Raw genomic sequence first — 15,923 nt, 5'->3', positions numbered from 1 at the left:
TTGTTATCGCTTTGGTAGAGACTTATGTTTCGTCATTTGTACTGAAAAAGGTTTGAGTTAAATCTAGAAAGCAATCCTTCTAAATTATGAATATTGCGCTGATTCTTATTGCCATAATTCCACGAAAATTCCTAATACTTGTTACTTAGTTGAATGAATAATAGAAATGCATTTATTCAAGTGTTTAGCTTTTAAGGAGGGATAAGAAAATATTATCCCTCACATATGGGTTTATTTTGCCTCACCCTGGAGTAAATAAAATCATTGGAGGAATTTGAGAAGAAATATTTGGATACTGAGCGGAGGGAGGGCAGTTAGGGAAGAAGAAATTAATTTTGCGAGGGAAGATGTTTTCTGAAAAATTATCTTGTCACAAACTGAAATTTTTCAAAATTGAAGTTAATTTCCAGCATCTATTATCCAAAATATAGATACAAGTACATATATAAATTCCATTACAAAAAAGTACGAACAGAAATATTGTTTTCCTAAAATAAGATAATAAACATGCAATTTTAAATCATTATATCCATGAAACAAACAAAAAAAAAAAAAGCACTGAGTAATAAAATAGTATTTTAGAATCAAAGGCTTATACTTTTACGTGTCTAAAGCAAATGTTTGGCTGGCAAATTTACTGTAATGTTGTTGTTTCCCTATATTTCCACAGGCATTCAAGACGATTAAACAGCTATATAAATATTGTAAGATATATTATCCCTTCTTACATTGTGCATTCGTAGTATAACTGGAAGCACTTTCGGCTAACAATCAAATGGTCCGAGTTCGAAGCCTAATTAGTAATATATATTTTTTGTATTTCTTGCGTATAATAATTTTTTTGCGTTTCATGCGTGTCTACGATTAATATTCTGATTTAAAATATCGGAGGAAGCCTATGAAGTTCAAGTGAAGAATTTCAGTTCGCATGGAATTAATTACGCAGCAAGCAGATACACTTCCTATAAGTTACTTAGGTTTAATACGAAAAAATGTCTTAAAAAAGATGAAAATTTTGATGATGTGCTGTCTAATTTTACTTTATTTTCATTACCATTAGAAACGCCGCAGGAAACCTAAAAAATGACCTGATTTGTTTACACTTACTCAAAACGTTTTTCAAGATGCAGATCTGATAACATTTGTTCGTGCTCATCAAAAGATAAATACCCTGAATTACGAATTTTTGGAACAAGGAAAGATTTGTTGAAGAGTATATTTATAGTTGAGCTTACTAGCAAAGCATCAAAATAATATTAAGCATCTGCATATGAAAATTAATAAATCTAAGAAAAGATCCAGATGGAACGATGAGCATCCATAGTTCGTGATGAAATACCTCTTAGAAATGTTTTTACAATATTACAAACATTATCAAACTTTAGTGGAATGCCATCAGATTTTAGCCGTAGAAGCCGTAGAAGTTAGCCGTAAAAGGTTGAAATTTTGTATAAGTTGAAGTTTTATATAAATGTATTTAAGTTTTAAACGTAAAATTTCTGCATCGAAGATAAGAGGAACGTTATTCGAAAAATACAAATTAAATTCAAGCAAATCGATATCGCGGGAAAAATTTGAGGTTGCAATTATCTTAATATGATTTTCTAAAAATTATATTTCTTTTTCACAAGTTTGTTAGTATAATTATTAAAATATTATTTGCCGAATTATAGAGGACGTTTACATACTTTTATAAACATTTTGAGGCCGCTTAATTAGCATTTAAAACATAAAGAGCATTTTCACAAATGTTCGATCTGAGCTCTTTTGTCTGGACTTATTGTGATTTCTATGATGGAAAGCTTTTCTTAAAATTCCCAGGGTAATGTAAGTAATATACGAGGTGTGCTGCAGCCCTCTTGTCTAATTAATTTCCATTCCTCTTTCAGTACTCTCCAGAGTCTATCCATCGTGGTGGGTTTGCACTTAGAAAGATCTCTCTTCAGGAGACGAAAGGCCACAACAGTCCGTAGGTCAAATGTCAGGGATATGTTGAAAAGGTATATATGCAACACTTCCGTCAAACTTCGTTTTATTAGGAATACAGCAGTGCTTTTTCTAAGTATGACCTTGATGGCTTCTTCCTTTGCTTTGAGGAAATTTCACTCTTTGAAAGTCATTGGGATAAAGAAATTGTATTTCTTCTAGAAATTCCAAAACATTTGCTTTCTTAAAAATCTTTTATCGAAATCGTTTAAAAATGCGCAAACACCACACTTTCTGTATATGGTTTTAATGTTAACTAAATACAAATGTAAGTTTTCATTTTTTCTAAAGAACGTATATTGTGCTGAATACAATTGCTTTTATTTCATGTCTTAATTTTATGATGTCCCGTGCTCTTAGGTAGCATCAAATGTGCAATTTCTGAGATTTTAAGTGACTTATCCCTATGTCTTGTAAAGTATCACAGAGACTGTGAAAGGGTGTGAAGGACCCTTTTGTTTAACTCAAATTTAACAAAACTTCGTAAGCATTCTGTAAGTACCATTCATGCTTACAGAATAGCCTATTTACGGTTTAAATCAAAAAATAATGTATTTGTCTTTACTAAGTAAAAGTACGTTATCCCAACGGCTACAGAGGCAAAGACCTTAGGTTGGCTTGACAAGCCTAATATAAAGAATAGCGCAACGTTGCAGAATACAGCTCTCAACGGAATCAATTATCAACGTGGCCTTCTATATGAATAACACACTCTGACTCGACCCCCAAAAACTTTCCTTTAAATACTAGCTCCTTTCTACCTCATTTGAATACACGCGAACTAGAAATTTACATTCTGGCAAGAAAAATGAGAAACGAGGACAGAAAAACAATATGCCATTACATTAATTTGCACATAACATAAAATAATTGATCATTGAAACTAAATGAAAACTTATAACTTATTGTTGTAAAAAGCTGCATTTTCTATCATGATATGATTTAAATTATTATTCGCTCGCCTGTAATACTTTTATACATTCACAGAGTAAGCTATGTTTCAAATTAGTTTTTTTCGTAAACTTTTACGTTGTCATTCAGTTAAAATTTTCAAAAACAAATCTGGTGGTTGCCTTGTGTTACTGGCAATGTATGAAAGCAACATTCTATGGAATACCTAGGTATTTTATATAATGCCGAAAACTGGAAGGCAGTGTATGAACGATTAACACTTTATACATTTCTTAGGGATTCTGTATAGTTCTAAATGGCAAACCGGCAAAATATGAAATATGTCTCCGATTCATTTCGGAGAATATTTTCATACATTCCATACAGTCAACATATTTATACATTATCCATTTTATGCAGTTAACATATTCATACATAATCCATACATTTAATACATTCATTCCACAATTTCATACATTTTTTTATATTTCTATAGCAAGAAAAGTATAAATTTTGTTTTGTGGGACTTTCGTTTTTCTTTACACATTTGAATTAAAGTTTTTTAATGGCTCGCTTTCATTATTTCTTCAAAACAACATTCGTAATTTTGAGGAATTCACGTCTTATAAATAATAGCCTTATCATGGCCTTTTTTTATACTTTGTCTAAATAACCATCGACGTTTTATAGAGTGCCTAGGTATTATATAGAAGGCGAATTGTCTTATTTCATACTTTCCCGAAAAATGTCGAGCATTCTATAAGATGTCTTGGTATTTTATAAAATGACGACGTTGCCCATATCAATATATGATACAATGCCGGTAACAATTTATGTAGCAGTCCATAAACTTTTACATTATCATTCAGCCAAAATATTCAAAAACGGATTGTCTAAATCCCGCTTCATCTGTTACGTGCATGGAAATAATCACTAGGTAATCAACGAAAAGAGATGGATAAAATCCGCTGTTAAAAGTTACGAAGTTCGTCTCATTCATCTGGATTGTTCTTCTTGAAATGTCACGCAATGCGGAAAATTTACGTGTGTTCTCCTCTGTAATTGCTATCTTGCATGCAACAGCATTTCATCTTAAGATTACCGTTTGGCATGGGGGATTATATTTAAACCGGAGACGTTAAATTATTCTAATAGGATTTCCCGACGGTATCCAGTCATTGATGGAATTCTAAGAAAAATACAGAACTTAGGGATAAAGGTTTCGTTTCCAAATGAGTATTTAGGAAATATTGAATTTGATTCAATTTGCTGCTATGTCAAATAGGAAATGATGATTTGAACAGGAAGTAATAAACCGAATTTTGCCAAAGTTTAGTTTGATTTTTAAAAATTATCTTTTATTAACACCAGAGGTGCCATTAGTCTCGAAACTCACATTCTGTCCGTACCGCTTGCGACCGAATCAATTTTCAAATTGCTGTTATCCAAATATTATGACCATGTATTGGTTAAAAAAACTAAATTATGAAGAATTTGTATGTATGTAGAAGTATGTTCCTGACATTGTGGGAATACGGCGAAACCTAGAGCCAGCGAATTTTTAATACATGTAGTTCACTCGAACATAGGCAACTCGAAGCTCGAATATGTTCTTGATTTATTTCACATTTCGTAAATTTTTACGAATTTTTGTTTAATAAACTCAGCGGTATGAAAGTGAGATGTGACAGCACTGTTCAAAATGAAATATTTTTATCTCCATCCCGCCATATTGTTGGTATTTGGAAAAATGTCAGAGAGTTTTTATTTTGTAATTTGACTGTTCCAAGGCAGTGTGCTGCCAAACTTAAATAGAATAATTAGTATCTCCACGCAAAGAAAACGCCATAGCATGTAAAAATATCTATCAAGAACGGGCCTCCAAAACAAAAATAATAAACATAATGAGATGAATTACTTTACTAAAAAAATACATCTCCGAACCAGGAGGTTGGCAACGTTACTCAATTTTGCAAAATCTCCAGCTGGTGATAGTGATATAAATAAGTGCCTTATTTTACTGTATCGTACTTTCCTTTCCAAAAGTAACAATGCTAATACTATAGTTCTGCCGCCCAGTTGGTATAGTGGTCAGGGAAGCTGACTGCGATACCGAAGGGCCTGGGTTCGAATCCCGGAGAAGGCATGGTTGTAACTGTCCGTCCCTTTATAGGAAAGGCGATGGTGGCCCACCTATTAGGTGCCTCCATAATAAAGAGACCACCACATCCGACCTTATATAGATTAATGGACTGGGTTACATTTGTAATTGTTCACAATCTGCCATTAGAAATAAAAAGTACTATAGTTCTACAGAGGTAGCACGTGATTTGGCTATTTGGGTATGGAAAAACACTGCCTTAGGAAAGGGACGCTTTCTCGGAGAACTTTCTAAAAGACACAAGCAGGTACTCGAGTTACACATGGGAAAAACCAACCCTGAAGACAGCCGTTCTCTTAGATTCAAATCCAGGTTGAACTACCGGTATTCAGCAGTAGGGCCGCCTCAATGCACGGGCTTTCTGGGCACTTTCCCGAAGATCCTATGATCATAGGGTCCCATGCTAATACATTTCCTTTCTGTAAGTGGCTTTCTTAAGGCCCAAAGCACATTGATTTATCCAGTGGCTCATAATACTGTAAGACTGTTTCATTTAGGTGGACGAAGGTACTTTTTTCGAAATCACGTTTTCGAAACATTCTCTAAATGCTGATAGAGAGAGCATTTAAATTCTGTTATAAAGGTTTCCAGCGGTTCTCAAACTTTTGACTAGCACGTACCACCTAAACAAATACTGAAAAACTTTAGTACCGCCACTACATTTTACTACTTTAGCCTATCCTTCCACCGTTTTCGAATCATTAGAAAAAATTATAAACAGTGCTCTTAAATTCTGCTTTAAAGGTTCTACTACGCTTTTCTCAAGTGTAAATGATCAGGTGCGCTATTTAAAGGTTTCAGTAAATTCGCTACAACGCTATCTATCCTAAGTCGTGCTTTCGAGACATGAAAACCGCAATTTGAATTTCGTCAATCGTCCCAGTTGAACGGGAGATATAGAACTGTCCCTTCCCCCTCCGCATCAAATCGATAATTCTCTCTCATTATATTAGCAACAATGGTACGCAGCCATTGTTGCTATATCAGCACTGTTGCCACTGGGAAAAAGGAGAGCGATAATTCTGCGCAGTTTTTAAATTTAATGTTTCTCTTGGATACTGGACGTTTGTCAAGAGAAGGCAACGGGAAGGCGGTTAATTTACTTATTAGGACAATTAATATTTGTATTAAGGGATATTGCTTATATCATTGTAATTTTTTTAATATGTAATAAATTTTTATTGAATATTTTTTATTTTATTTATTTATTTATTTATTTATTGATAAAGTTTTTCTGCAGAGTAGAATTCTGTGCAGTTTTTAAATTTAATGTTTGGTGTTCCCTTTAGGCATTTTTCCGGTACATTAAAAGCCAGATGAAGGCTGGCCGCGTAGCGGCTAGTACATGATATTTGAGCATTGAGAAATAGCTATTAAATAGCTTTAACAAACATTTCACTTAAATTTGATTACGATAGTATTAAACTATCTTAACTTCCCTATACTTAAATTGCATTCCAGATTTAGTCACTTAGTTAACTTATTCAATAATGTGTCTCACAATAACCTAAAATGAAAGAAATCCTCCTAGGTCCCAAATTATTTTGAAATTTTCTATTTTATTCAAATGCGCATTTGGCTTTGAGGCTTATTTGTTTTCATTTAAGAAATTCAATAAATTAAACAGCAATCTGCCGAGTTTTATTGCACTTAATTTTAACTAGGCAAAAATATGCCTTTAGGGCCTTTGGATTTATAATCATAGTTATTTATCGCACGGAAGGAAATTATTTTTGATTATAGAAGGGATCAAATATGTGTCACTGAATAAAATTTTAAAATAATAAATTATGGCATTACAGGTTTATTCTTGATTTTTGCGCAGTATATGTACTAAATTAAACTACAAGCATGTTCCTCCTGCGCTTATCTTTGCGAGGAGCATTAAATGGTTTAAATTATTAAAATCCTGATGCTGTTTCTTGTTATTCCTGAGAATATAGCCAATGCCTGAAGAATCATTTGGTCACAGATAATGAAAGACATTAAAAAGTCCTCTGAATCAAAGCAAAGTTGATCTACCAAATTTCATAGAAAGCACATCTTTTTCACCCTCCGCAACACCAAGATCTCCGAACAAGCAACCGAAGAAAACTCTCCACATCACGTTGGCCTCCTTGTCTCGAAGTTTCCGACTGTAAACTAAATTCCAACAACTAGCTTCACTGTTAATCCCCTTTTTCCACGGTCATAAGTAGGGACCCTTTCGGCCCCTTTCCTTTAAAGTTCGCAAAGCAAACGCATACGTATTTTAGCCACGCTACCAGGACCCATTTGTCTAATAGGAGCAAGATGTTCCACATTCTGTTACATCGGCAATGTCACCCTGAAACGAAGTTCTTCCCTTCGATTCACTAAGCCAAACAACACGAAGGATGATAAGAACATTTGAGACAAATTCAGGAATTCATTGACAGTCCTTTTTGGAATATTTTATATTTTTACATTTTCTTATTCAAAGGCTTTCTTATTCTTTATTATTACATGAATTTTCTTTTATCATACTTACAAGTTGTTGAAATACCAGTTGATCCAAAAACTAATTCGTTAATTTTACATGAAAGAGAGGAAAATTTAAAGCAAATTAAAATTAGCAGAACAACTGAGTTTAAAAATCATTAACTGTAACATAAAAATTTAAAATTAGTAAACAAGAAAGGCACTAACCCCTTTTATCAAACAAATCAAACATCAGTTTATTCAAAAGCATAAATCAAAACAAAACTTAATAAGAATTAAGTTCGCATAAAAGAAATTAAACATAATGAGCTTTTGTTCTTGAAAGTTAAAAAATGATTAATCATTACAAATCACGAAATTCGTGTAAAAAGAATAATTACAACTCATATAAAAAATCCTTAAAAAACTTAAAACCAATAAATAAATTCAAAACAGATTAATACCAGTTTAAATTAGGAACCACTTAAAATTAAAAGCTAATCAGTTACAAAAATGAAATATCAATTTAAATAAGCTAACAAACTGAACAACAGTATCACAAGGATTGTATGTCTTGATTTATTTTTGATTACAGAAACAGTAGAAAATAGTTCTTATTATTCAGGCAGAGTCCAAAGTTGCAAATTGTGTACTACCATTTTGTGCAAAGGGGTTCGATTTTTTTATTACATACACCACATATTGCCTGTATCCCATACGCATATGCTCTGTTCTTGCTGGCAAATCTCGTATGGAACTAAACGTCTTTTTCTGGTATATGTGCTGATGTCTTCAATGTTTCGTTCACGTGTTTTACATTTTCGCAGTGCTATCAATCCTCTCGCTACAGAAGTTTCAAAATCTTTCAATAGAAAGGAATTACCATCCCTCCTCGTAGAGAACAAGATCTACGAATTTGTAATAATAGTCACGTCAACAAAATACCAAAATGTACGAAGCCGGCAACGTTGAAAAAATAACTTACCAGCCGTTCCACAACTGATACCGCATTTTGATAACACAAAATACACCAAAAGCATGGTTATGGCATTCTACAAGTAGTATCACACCAGAAAATACCGATATTGGTTGATCCTGAAATTTTCCCTAAATGCCAAAAGATGGTCTCTTATGCTACCCATTTACTGCACGAGAAAACCACCGCTTACATTCTACAAAATTCTGAATAGGTAATTTCAGTGTTAGACCACAAAAGGCGACAAATTTGGCTTAGATTCTCGCTCTTTATTTACACGGTCATAATTTACATATATAGCGAATTTTACAAAAAGCAGAAGTGCAGGAAAGATTTAAATTTAAAAGACATAGCATGTGAAGGAAAATAAATCTTACTAGCGGTTTGAGTTACTTTTTCGCTTCGCCAAAAAATATCGCAACAAGAAATACCCAGCATCAAAGTGATTTGAGTATTATTTTCCCTGGTGAAACTGTGTAATTTGAATTTCTATCCATGAACATTAAAATGAATTCTGAATAATGAAAGGGCTATTTATAGTCTTTAATTAACCCGCAAGTAACCGAATGGGTACTATCGCTGACCACCGGTAATACAACACAGGTTCAGATGCTTGCAGTGGGTAAAAATATGAGTGCTATCATGGTTTTTTTCCATGTAAAAGGGGATACCTCATGTATATAAATTATTTTCCCTCAGAAAAGTCCTCCACTGAAACATCCCTTTCCTTAGGCACGTCCTACAACACGTGATAAAGCTCTGCATAACACATCGCTTTTGGGTTCACAATTTTTGTCAAATAAGCATTGTGATGGGTTCTCATTCATATTATTCATCGAATCTCTTAAGCAGTTGGCCGCTCGAATGGCTAGTTTTTAAAGAAATAATATAGCGAATATAAAATAAATGTACGGCAACTCCTAACCCTGTATCGGGAATTCTAAAGACATGCTGTTTTTAAACATTTTGTGGTTTGACTGTTGAATTTCATTTGGCGTAAGTGAGAAGAAAGAGATGCCTAATAATAAAGCTAAAAGGACAAAAAAAAAAAAAAAGCTGTATTAGCAAGAGAGAATCTGAGAGCCAGATTGATAACTTACGTTGAACCACGTGAGAGTAAAAAGAAACGTTAATATATCCTCTGGTGAGACTTAAAAACTGGAATCATTTCAAATTTTCTTTCTTCTTCTTAGTTTTAAAGCGCTATTTATAATTTGTTCTAAAAATCTTTTTGTTATTTAGGCAGTCTGAGTACACCCTGTATCGTTCAGCTCTAGCAGTTAACCAGCAAAATGGAAAGCTGTATAACAACATGGGTCAAGTACTTGAATCCCTCAACAGATATGAAGAAGCTCTTCAGCATTATCAGATGGCAATGAAGTAAGCACAATTTGCTAATTAACTGAATATTTTCAGATATATGGAAAAAATTCTGTTGCTCCCATTGCTTAAAAGTATTTTCCAGAATTTTGTTTTGTTTGGTTTTTGATTACCTTAACTGAAGTACTGAAATCGTTAGAATTATTAAGTTTTATTTCATTTTATTTCTAACTGAAGAGGGTGTTTACACATCTCTAGAATGCTTTCGATAAAAAATTGACAAAAATCAAATGTCTTGGAAAAAACATTTCTGGCAACATTCAGCTTAAAATTTTAAATTTCAGCTTATTATTTGAGATGAGAAATATCGTCTGCTGCTTTTAAATTTATTCTTCTTCCAAAATTTTGCATGTAAACAAGCTGTGGACTGAAGGGTATGCTTTTGCGCTTTCCGGAAATAAATAATCCTATTTCGTAATTCAAAAATATTGTAAAATTCAAAGCATTATAATTTCTAAGTGCAAAATACGCTGACGCAACATTATTAATTGGAACAAGGAAATCCGTCAGTAGTTACTTCTATGCGGGAAGAAGACTCTAAACAAATACCCTGAAAAGTATTTACTATTTCTCTTTTTTCTAAAGTTAAATCATTGAACTTTACTGAAGCAGAAATCAATTGCAGAGTTTTTAAATACATCTGTAACGATAATAAATCAAATTTTAAAGAAAATCTGAAATCTTTTAGATTTTTTATTACAATTATTACGTTTTTTAACAATTTGTGTGTTACCTATATTTATTAAATATCATGTTCTTCGCACTTAGCATAAAATTCAATTTAACAGCAATATCCCAAAATAATTTTAAAATGAGCATATCTTTAGAATTTCCGATACAAAGTCTCGCGCGCTGGAAATAAAAGTGTTTTTTTTTTTTTTTTTTTTTTTTTTTTTTTTTTTTTTTTTCGTACAGTGTTGAAAATACTTGCTTCGAAATCGCTTCGTTTGTTAATAAAGTATTCTTTAATGTCTGACAAAAATGTGAAATAGATAATAAAACAAATTCCAGATTCCGAATTAGGGCTTCCAGATACCCATATTCGTTGGAGAGTTTCGTTATTCAAAAATTGATTACCATAGGTACCGTTGTTTTATCACAGTGCTAGAAACAGATATACATTTATGTAAATCCCTCATTATTTAATTACTTTAAATATAATACAGGGCTGTACTATTTGGTGGCAACAGTTTAAAAAGTGAATCAACGCAAAATGACAAAACTGAATTAATAGCCCTTCTGAGCTAAAGCCCTTTGGGCTAATAAATCAAGATGTATATCTTAAAAAAGCTACAAAACATAATGTTGACCAATTTTTACCGAGGCATGTGCCTCATTGCAAAAATATTTGTAGACCCTGCAGTAGGAAATAAATAGAATGCATTGTTACTCTTGATAAAGCATGGGCTTGCCTAAATGACTACAGCAATAATAGGTTTATTTCTTATCGAAAATGAAGACAAAAAAATTTTAGAAACCTGGTTCTGTCAATGCAGAGAAAGTTTCACTATTTGGTTTATGATTGTCACAGGATTCTGTTATAATGGGAAATTAAAAATAAGAAGAGGGGGGAATGTTAAACTTAACTCAACATACTATCAAGAGAAATTTTTATGTCCAGTGTTTGCAGAAAGAAGTCCATTTTTCTTATCCTAATGCCTTTCAAAGAGTGAAACTTAATCCACACAAAACAGTAAGTCATACTTCAAAAAGTTCCACTTTATTCCTTGAAAAAATAAAGTCTGATACAGGTATTGCGTATGTAACTTTTCAGCATATTCCTGAAAAATCCCCTTGTGTTTCGCCTAAGTATCCTTGTGCCTTTGTTCTTCGAAAAGAATTCTTTGTAAGCACCAACATATCACAATGGATGGACTGTGGAAAGTAGTGGAAGAGGAATGGAAATCAATCCCCCATAACACAAGACATCCTCAGGATATCCTATTTAAGTCGCAATGTCCCGGGAAGCAGTTAGGATATCCTGAGGATGTTGATTCTAAAATATCCTGAGGACTTCTTAAGTCAACATCCTGAGGATATCCTATTCAAATCTCAAAGTCCCGGTATATATGAAGATCTCCTCAGGATGTTGATTTTCAGATATCCTGAGCACTTCGTAAATCAACATCTTAAGGATGTCCTGTTCAAGTCGTAATATCCCGGGATATAAGAAGATCTCCTGAGGATGTTGTTTCTCAGATATCTTCAGTACTTACTTTTTATGGAAGCTCATATCTGAAAATATTAAAGTAAAGTAACCTTGTACCACACGCAAGTCATGTTATAAGAATTGAAATCTTACTCTATGGATTACCTATTCTGTATATGAAAATTTATTTGTTATGATTACACTGGTTTTTGTCTTGTTTATGTTGGCTGTAAGTATTAAGTAATAATATTTTCAAATTTTTGTTTTTGTTTCACAGTGTCTAGTGATCAGAGTACTTTCTTACAAATTATATGCACGAGTTTTCAACCGTTTTGAGTTTCATATTGAAAGTGTGTTTACGATTAAATTCTAATTGCTACATAATATATTTTGTAAACATTATTTTAGATACTTTTCTAATATCTTTGAACACAAATATTATTTACGTTACAGGTTAACTCAGAAAATCTTTCAGGAAGACATTTATCCTATGAACAGATGGGCATGATGTACATCCATGCCTTATCTGGCATTCGAACTTGAGCCCTACTGTACGGCAATCAGTCACTAATCACTTACCTGTCTCTGAGGCACTAATCAGAAATATCAAGATATAAAAGTATTCTATTAAATTCATCAATAGTTCTTAGCATAGAAAGAACTATATTTTGAAACTGCAAAAGAAAAAAATACTTTTTGATCTGTTACACTATTATATTAGTAATGAATGATGTTTAGTGCTATGCAGTAATAAGTAACAATAATTTTTTTTTTTTTAAACAAACGAAATTTTAGTTTACAGACGCAGTTAAAAACTAGTCTGTACGAGGTTTAACTTGCTTTAATTTGAATTTATAAACAGAAGAATAATTTTATTGGGCTAAAAATTTCATTGCTGTTTCTTCGTTCATTTTCTGGTAAGTTCTTTAATAATGAGAATTAGTCTTTCAAAGCGACTGAAGTAAGAAGTAACTTATTTTTTACCTCTCTGAAATAGGAAAATGAGGTTTAAGGATGGGAAGAACTAACATTAAGTTCTTACTCTCCTCAAACCTCACTTTGCTACCTCTTTAACCATACAAATATTCGGTCTTTGCTAAACAAAGCGCGAAAAAAATATATCCAGCGCTCTGCAGTCTTATACGTTATGCCGGCAATGCTACATGAACTCCTCATAATTTAACAATAATTACTGCTTTATTAATTTATTTGTAACATGCAGAAAATGCAGTAAACACTTTTCTTCATGGTATATAACACAAAGTTAAATGTTGTTATGAAAAATCAAAATTAGATAACGGCTCAAATAGATGTTCAGACTTTAAATTAAAATGATTTAATTTTTAAATTAAACGCGTTCTTTAAACTCAGCAGTTTTTATACTTTATTTTATACTATAAATAACAATTGAAGTTGAAAATATTAAACGTTTGTTTCCATCACTATCATTGTTCGTAAAACTGCTTCTCAAATTTTCTTTGCTTTTGAGAAACCGAGCTCCGCTCAGAATGTAACACCTCTGAGCACTTTTTCTGTAGCCGATGCCCCAAGAAGATTTCTCTTTTGTTAACGTGGCAGATTTATGTCTCAGACCTACCCTTCTTTGTATCCCCTACAAGGGAAACATTTCTTCACAACAAAGGACACAGAATACCCCCAACGGTTTTAATTGCTCCGTAATAGTGATATCCTTGAAGAACCCCACAAAGTGGAAAGTACACGTACTTACTTTCTGATTTCCAGAATTCAGCTATTCTGCTAAACGTTAATAGCCGTCGTTCCAAATTCTCTTTCAGTTACGAACTGACTTGCTGACGCTTGCAAGCGTTACATTGAGAGAGTGTGAAAAGTAAGTTTCAAAATTTTTCCTTAATTCTACAAAAATGATCAGAACTAAAAAAAATTATCTCAGATATCTAAAAGACGTATTTACAGCAGAATAAATCAACGTATATTATCGAATTCGTGAGAAGATGAAGTAGCATTTAATTATGAAAAAAGCCTGTGCCGAATTTTCGCGCTAGCAAATATTCTTTAAGTTCCATTTCAAACTGTGATTCGGAATATGAACTCTTATGTCTCAAGAAGAACTGACTGATGACAATTACCAAAACGATTATCCCATTTTAAGGAATATTCCAAATATAGGACTAATAAATATTCCGTTAGACTTTATGCTCCTTGTGTGCTTAGGAGTAGTACAAAAAATGATTAATATTAGGATAGGCGGAGGCACCTTACAAGCACGATTACCACATAAAAATGTTGAACTAATTTTTTTTTAAAAATGACCAGTTTTTAAAGCCTTATGTACCAATTAAATTTGCACGAAAACCAAGGAACCAACTCTAAAAGAACTGAAACACTGGAAAGCTACAGAATACTGTCAATTTTTACTGTACACTAGCCCACTTATTACTTTTTTTTTTAAATTTAACAAAAAGCTATATGATCATTTTTTTCTACTTCATATTTCGATTAGACACTTATGCAAAATACAGAATCAGACGGCAATTGATGAATACGCACAGTCTCTATTAAAACTCTTCGTAGTAAATTTTGGGCTTTATTATGAAAAACAGTATATTTCTCATAATGTTCACGGCCCACTGCACATTTGCGAAGATGTAAAAATGCTTGGGCCATTAGATAATTACAGTGCATTTAAATTTGAAAGCTATATATCTTCTATAAAAAAAAATTGATTAGAAAATCTTCCGCTTCATTACAGCAAATAGCAAGACGAACTCATAAACTGTTTAATCATATTGTAGCCATGAATAATGATTCAATCAACGTAACCGACTTAAGTTCAGAATTTCAAATTTTACACACATGTGGTCCACTACTTAAAAGTTATTAAATGCGTAATTTTATTATTGAATTTTAAATACAAATTAACTGAAGTCAGAACTGAATTTGTAGAATAGTTTAATTATGAATATATCGAAGAATTCAGTTTCGGGCTATTGAATGGTTAAAAGTGATCGAAAGATTTTTAATATTTTAAAGCAAAATTTTCTCTTATAATATTTTGTATTAATAATTCATTTCAAGTCTTTTGCTCAGTTTTAGATATATTTACAAATTATTAAATAAATTGAAATTCAAATTAGAAAAATAAATTGTGTAAATATTCTTAACATTTCTTATTTATCCATAGTAACCACAGATGGAGGACCTGAGACTGTCTGTGGAAAATAAGCAAGTTTCAGGTTATCACAACACCTTCACACACTTTCACTGGAATATAAAGAAGATTTCTGGGGATATACTGGGATGTAACATTAAGCAGTTGAGAGTATGTATTTAAGAGGTTAAAGGGATATTGTAACTAGTATTTCAAATCCTGACAACATCCCATACGCTGTTGGTGGGACCTAGATAGGATGTCCTAAGGATATACTGGGATGTGACATCAAGCACTCGGGAGGATGAGTTTAGGAGGAAACTGGGAAATTACGGGATGTCCTGAGGATGTAGTAAGTAGGACTTTAAATCCTAATAACATCCCATACCCTGTCAGTGGGACATAGATAGGATGTTTTTAGGATATAATGGATGTGTTTAGGAGGTTAGTGGGATATCCCGGGATGTCCTGAGGATGTAGTAAGTAGGAGTTCATATCCTAATAACATCCCGCACGCTATCGATGGGACTTAGTTAGGATGTCCTGAGGATATCCCGGGATGGGACATTACGCACTCAGGAGGATGTGTTTAGGAGGTTCGTGGGATATTCCGGGATGTCCTGAGGATGTGCGCATATCCCGCAAGCAACATCCTCGGGATATCCCAAGGATGTTTTTGAGCTATGTGGGGTAAAGCTTTGAAAACGAAAATCTACCGTGTCATGGAAATCATTATGCAGACTTATAGTCCAAAAAAAAAGGTTATCGAATCGGACATTCAAAAAGTACACCTTAGGTTTTAAATATGCAT

The 15,923-nt window shown here is 32.8% G+C and overlaps 1 protein-coding gene across 4 annotated transcripts in view; it reads left to right on the top strand.

The window, feature by feature from the left end:
* Positions 1-15,923, top strand: part of LOC118192354 (protein O-mannosyl-transferase TMTC3-like) — a 495,624-nt gene that overhangs the window by 407,534 nt on the left and 72,167 nt on the right. For all 4 annotated transcript variants that reach the window (XM_085815135.1, XM_085815132.1, XM_085815133.1 and 1 more), the window contains one exon: positions 9,696-9,833. In XM_085815135.1, coding sequence (XP_085671261.1) covers positions 9,696-9,833 — 138 coding nt within the window. The remainder of the gene's footprint in view (positions 1-9,695; positions 9,834-15,923) is intronic.

Source organism: Stegodyphus dumicola, chromosome 4 (assembly GCF_044657685.1).
Source record: "Stegodyphus dumicola isolate Sdum_Otavi_A_Nest chromosome 4, ASM4465768v1".
Classification (NCBI taxonomy): Eukaryota; Metazoa; Arthropoda; class Arachnida; order Araneae; family Eresidae; genus Stegodyphus; species Stegodyphus dumicola.
This window is presented reverse-complemented; position numbering and strand designations above follow the sequence as displayed.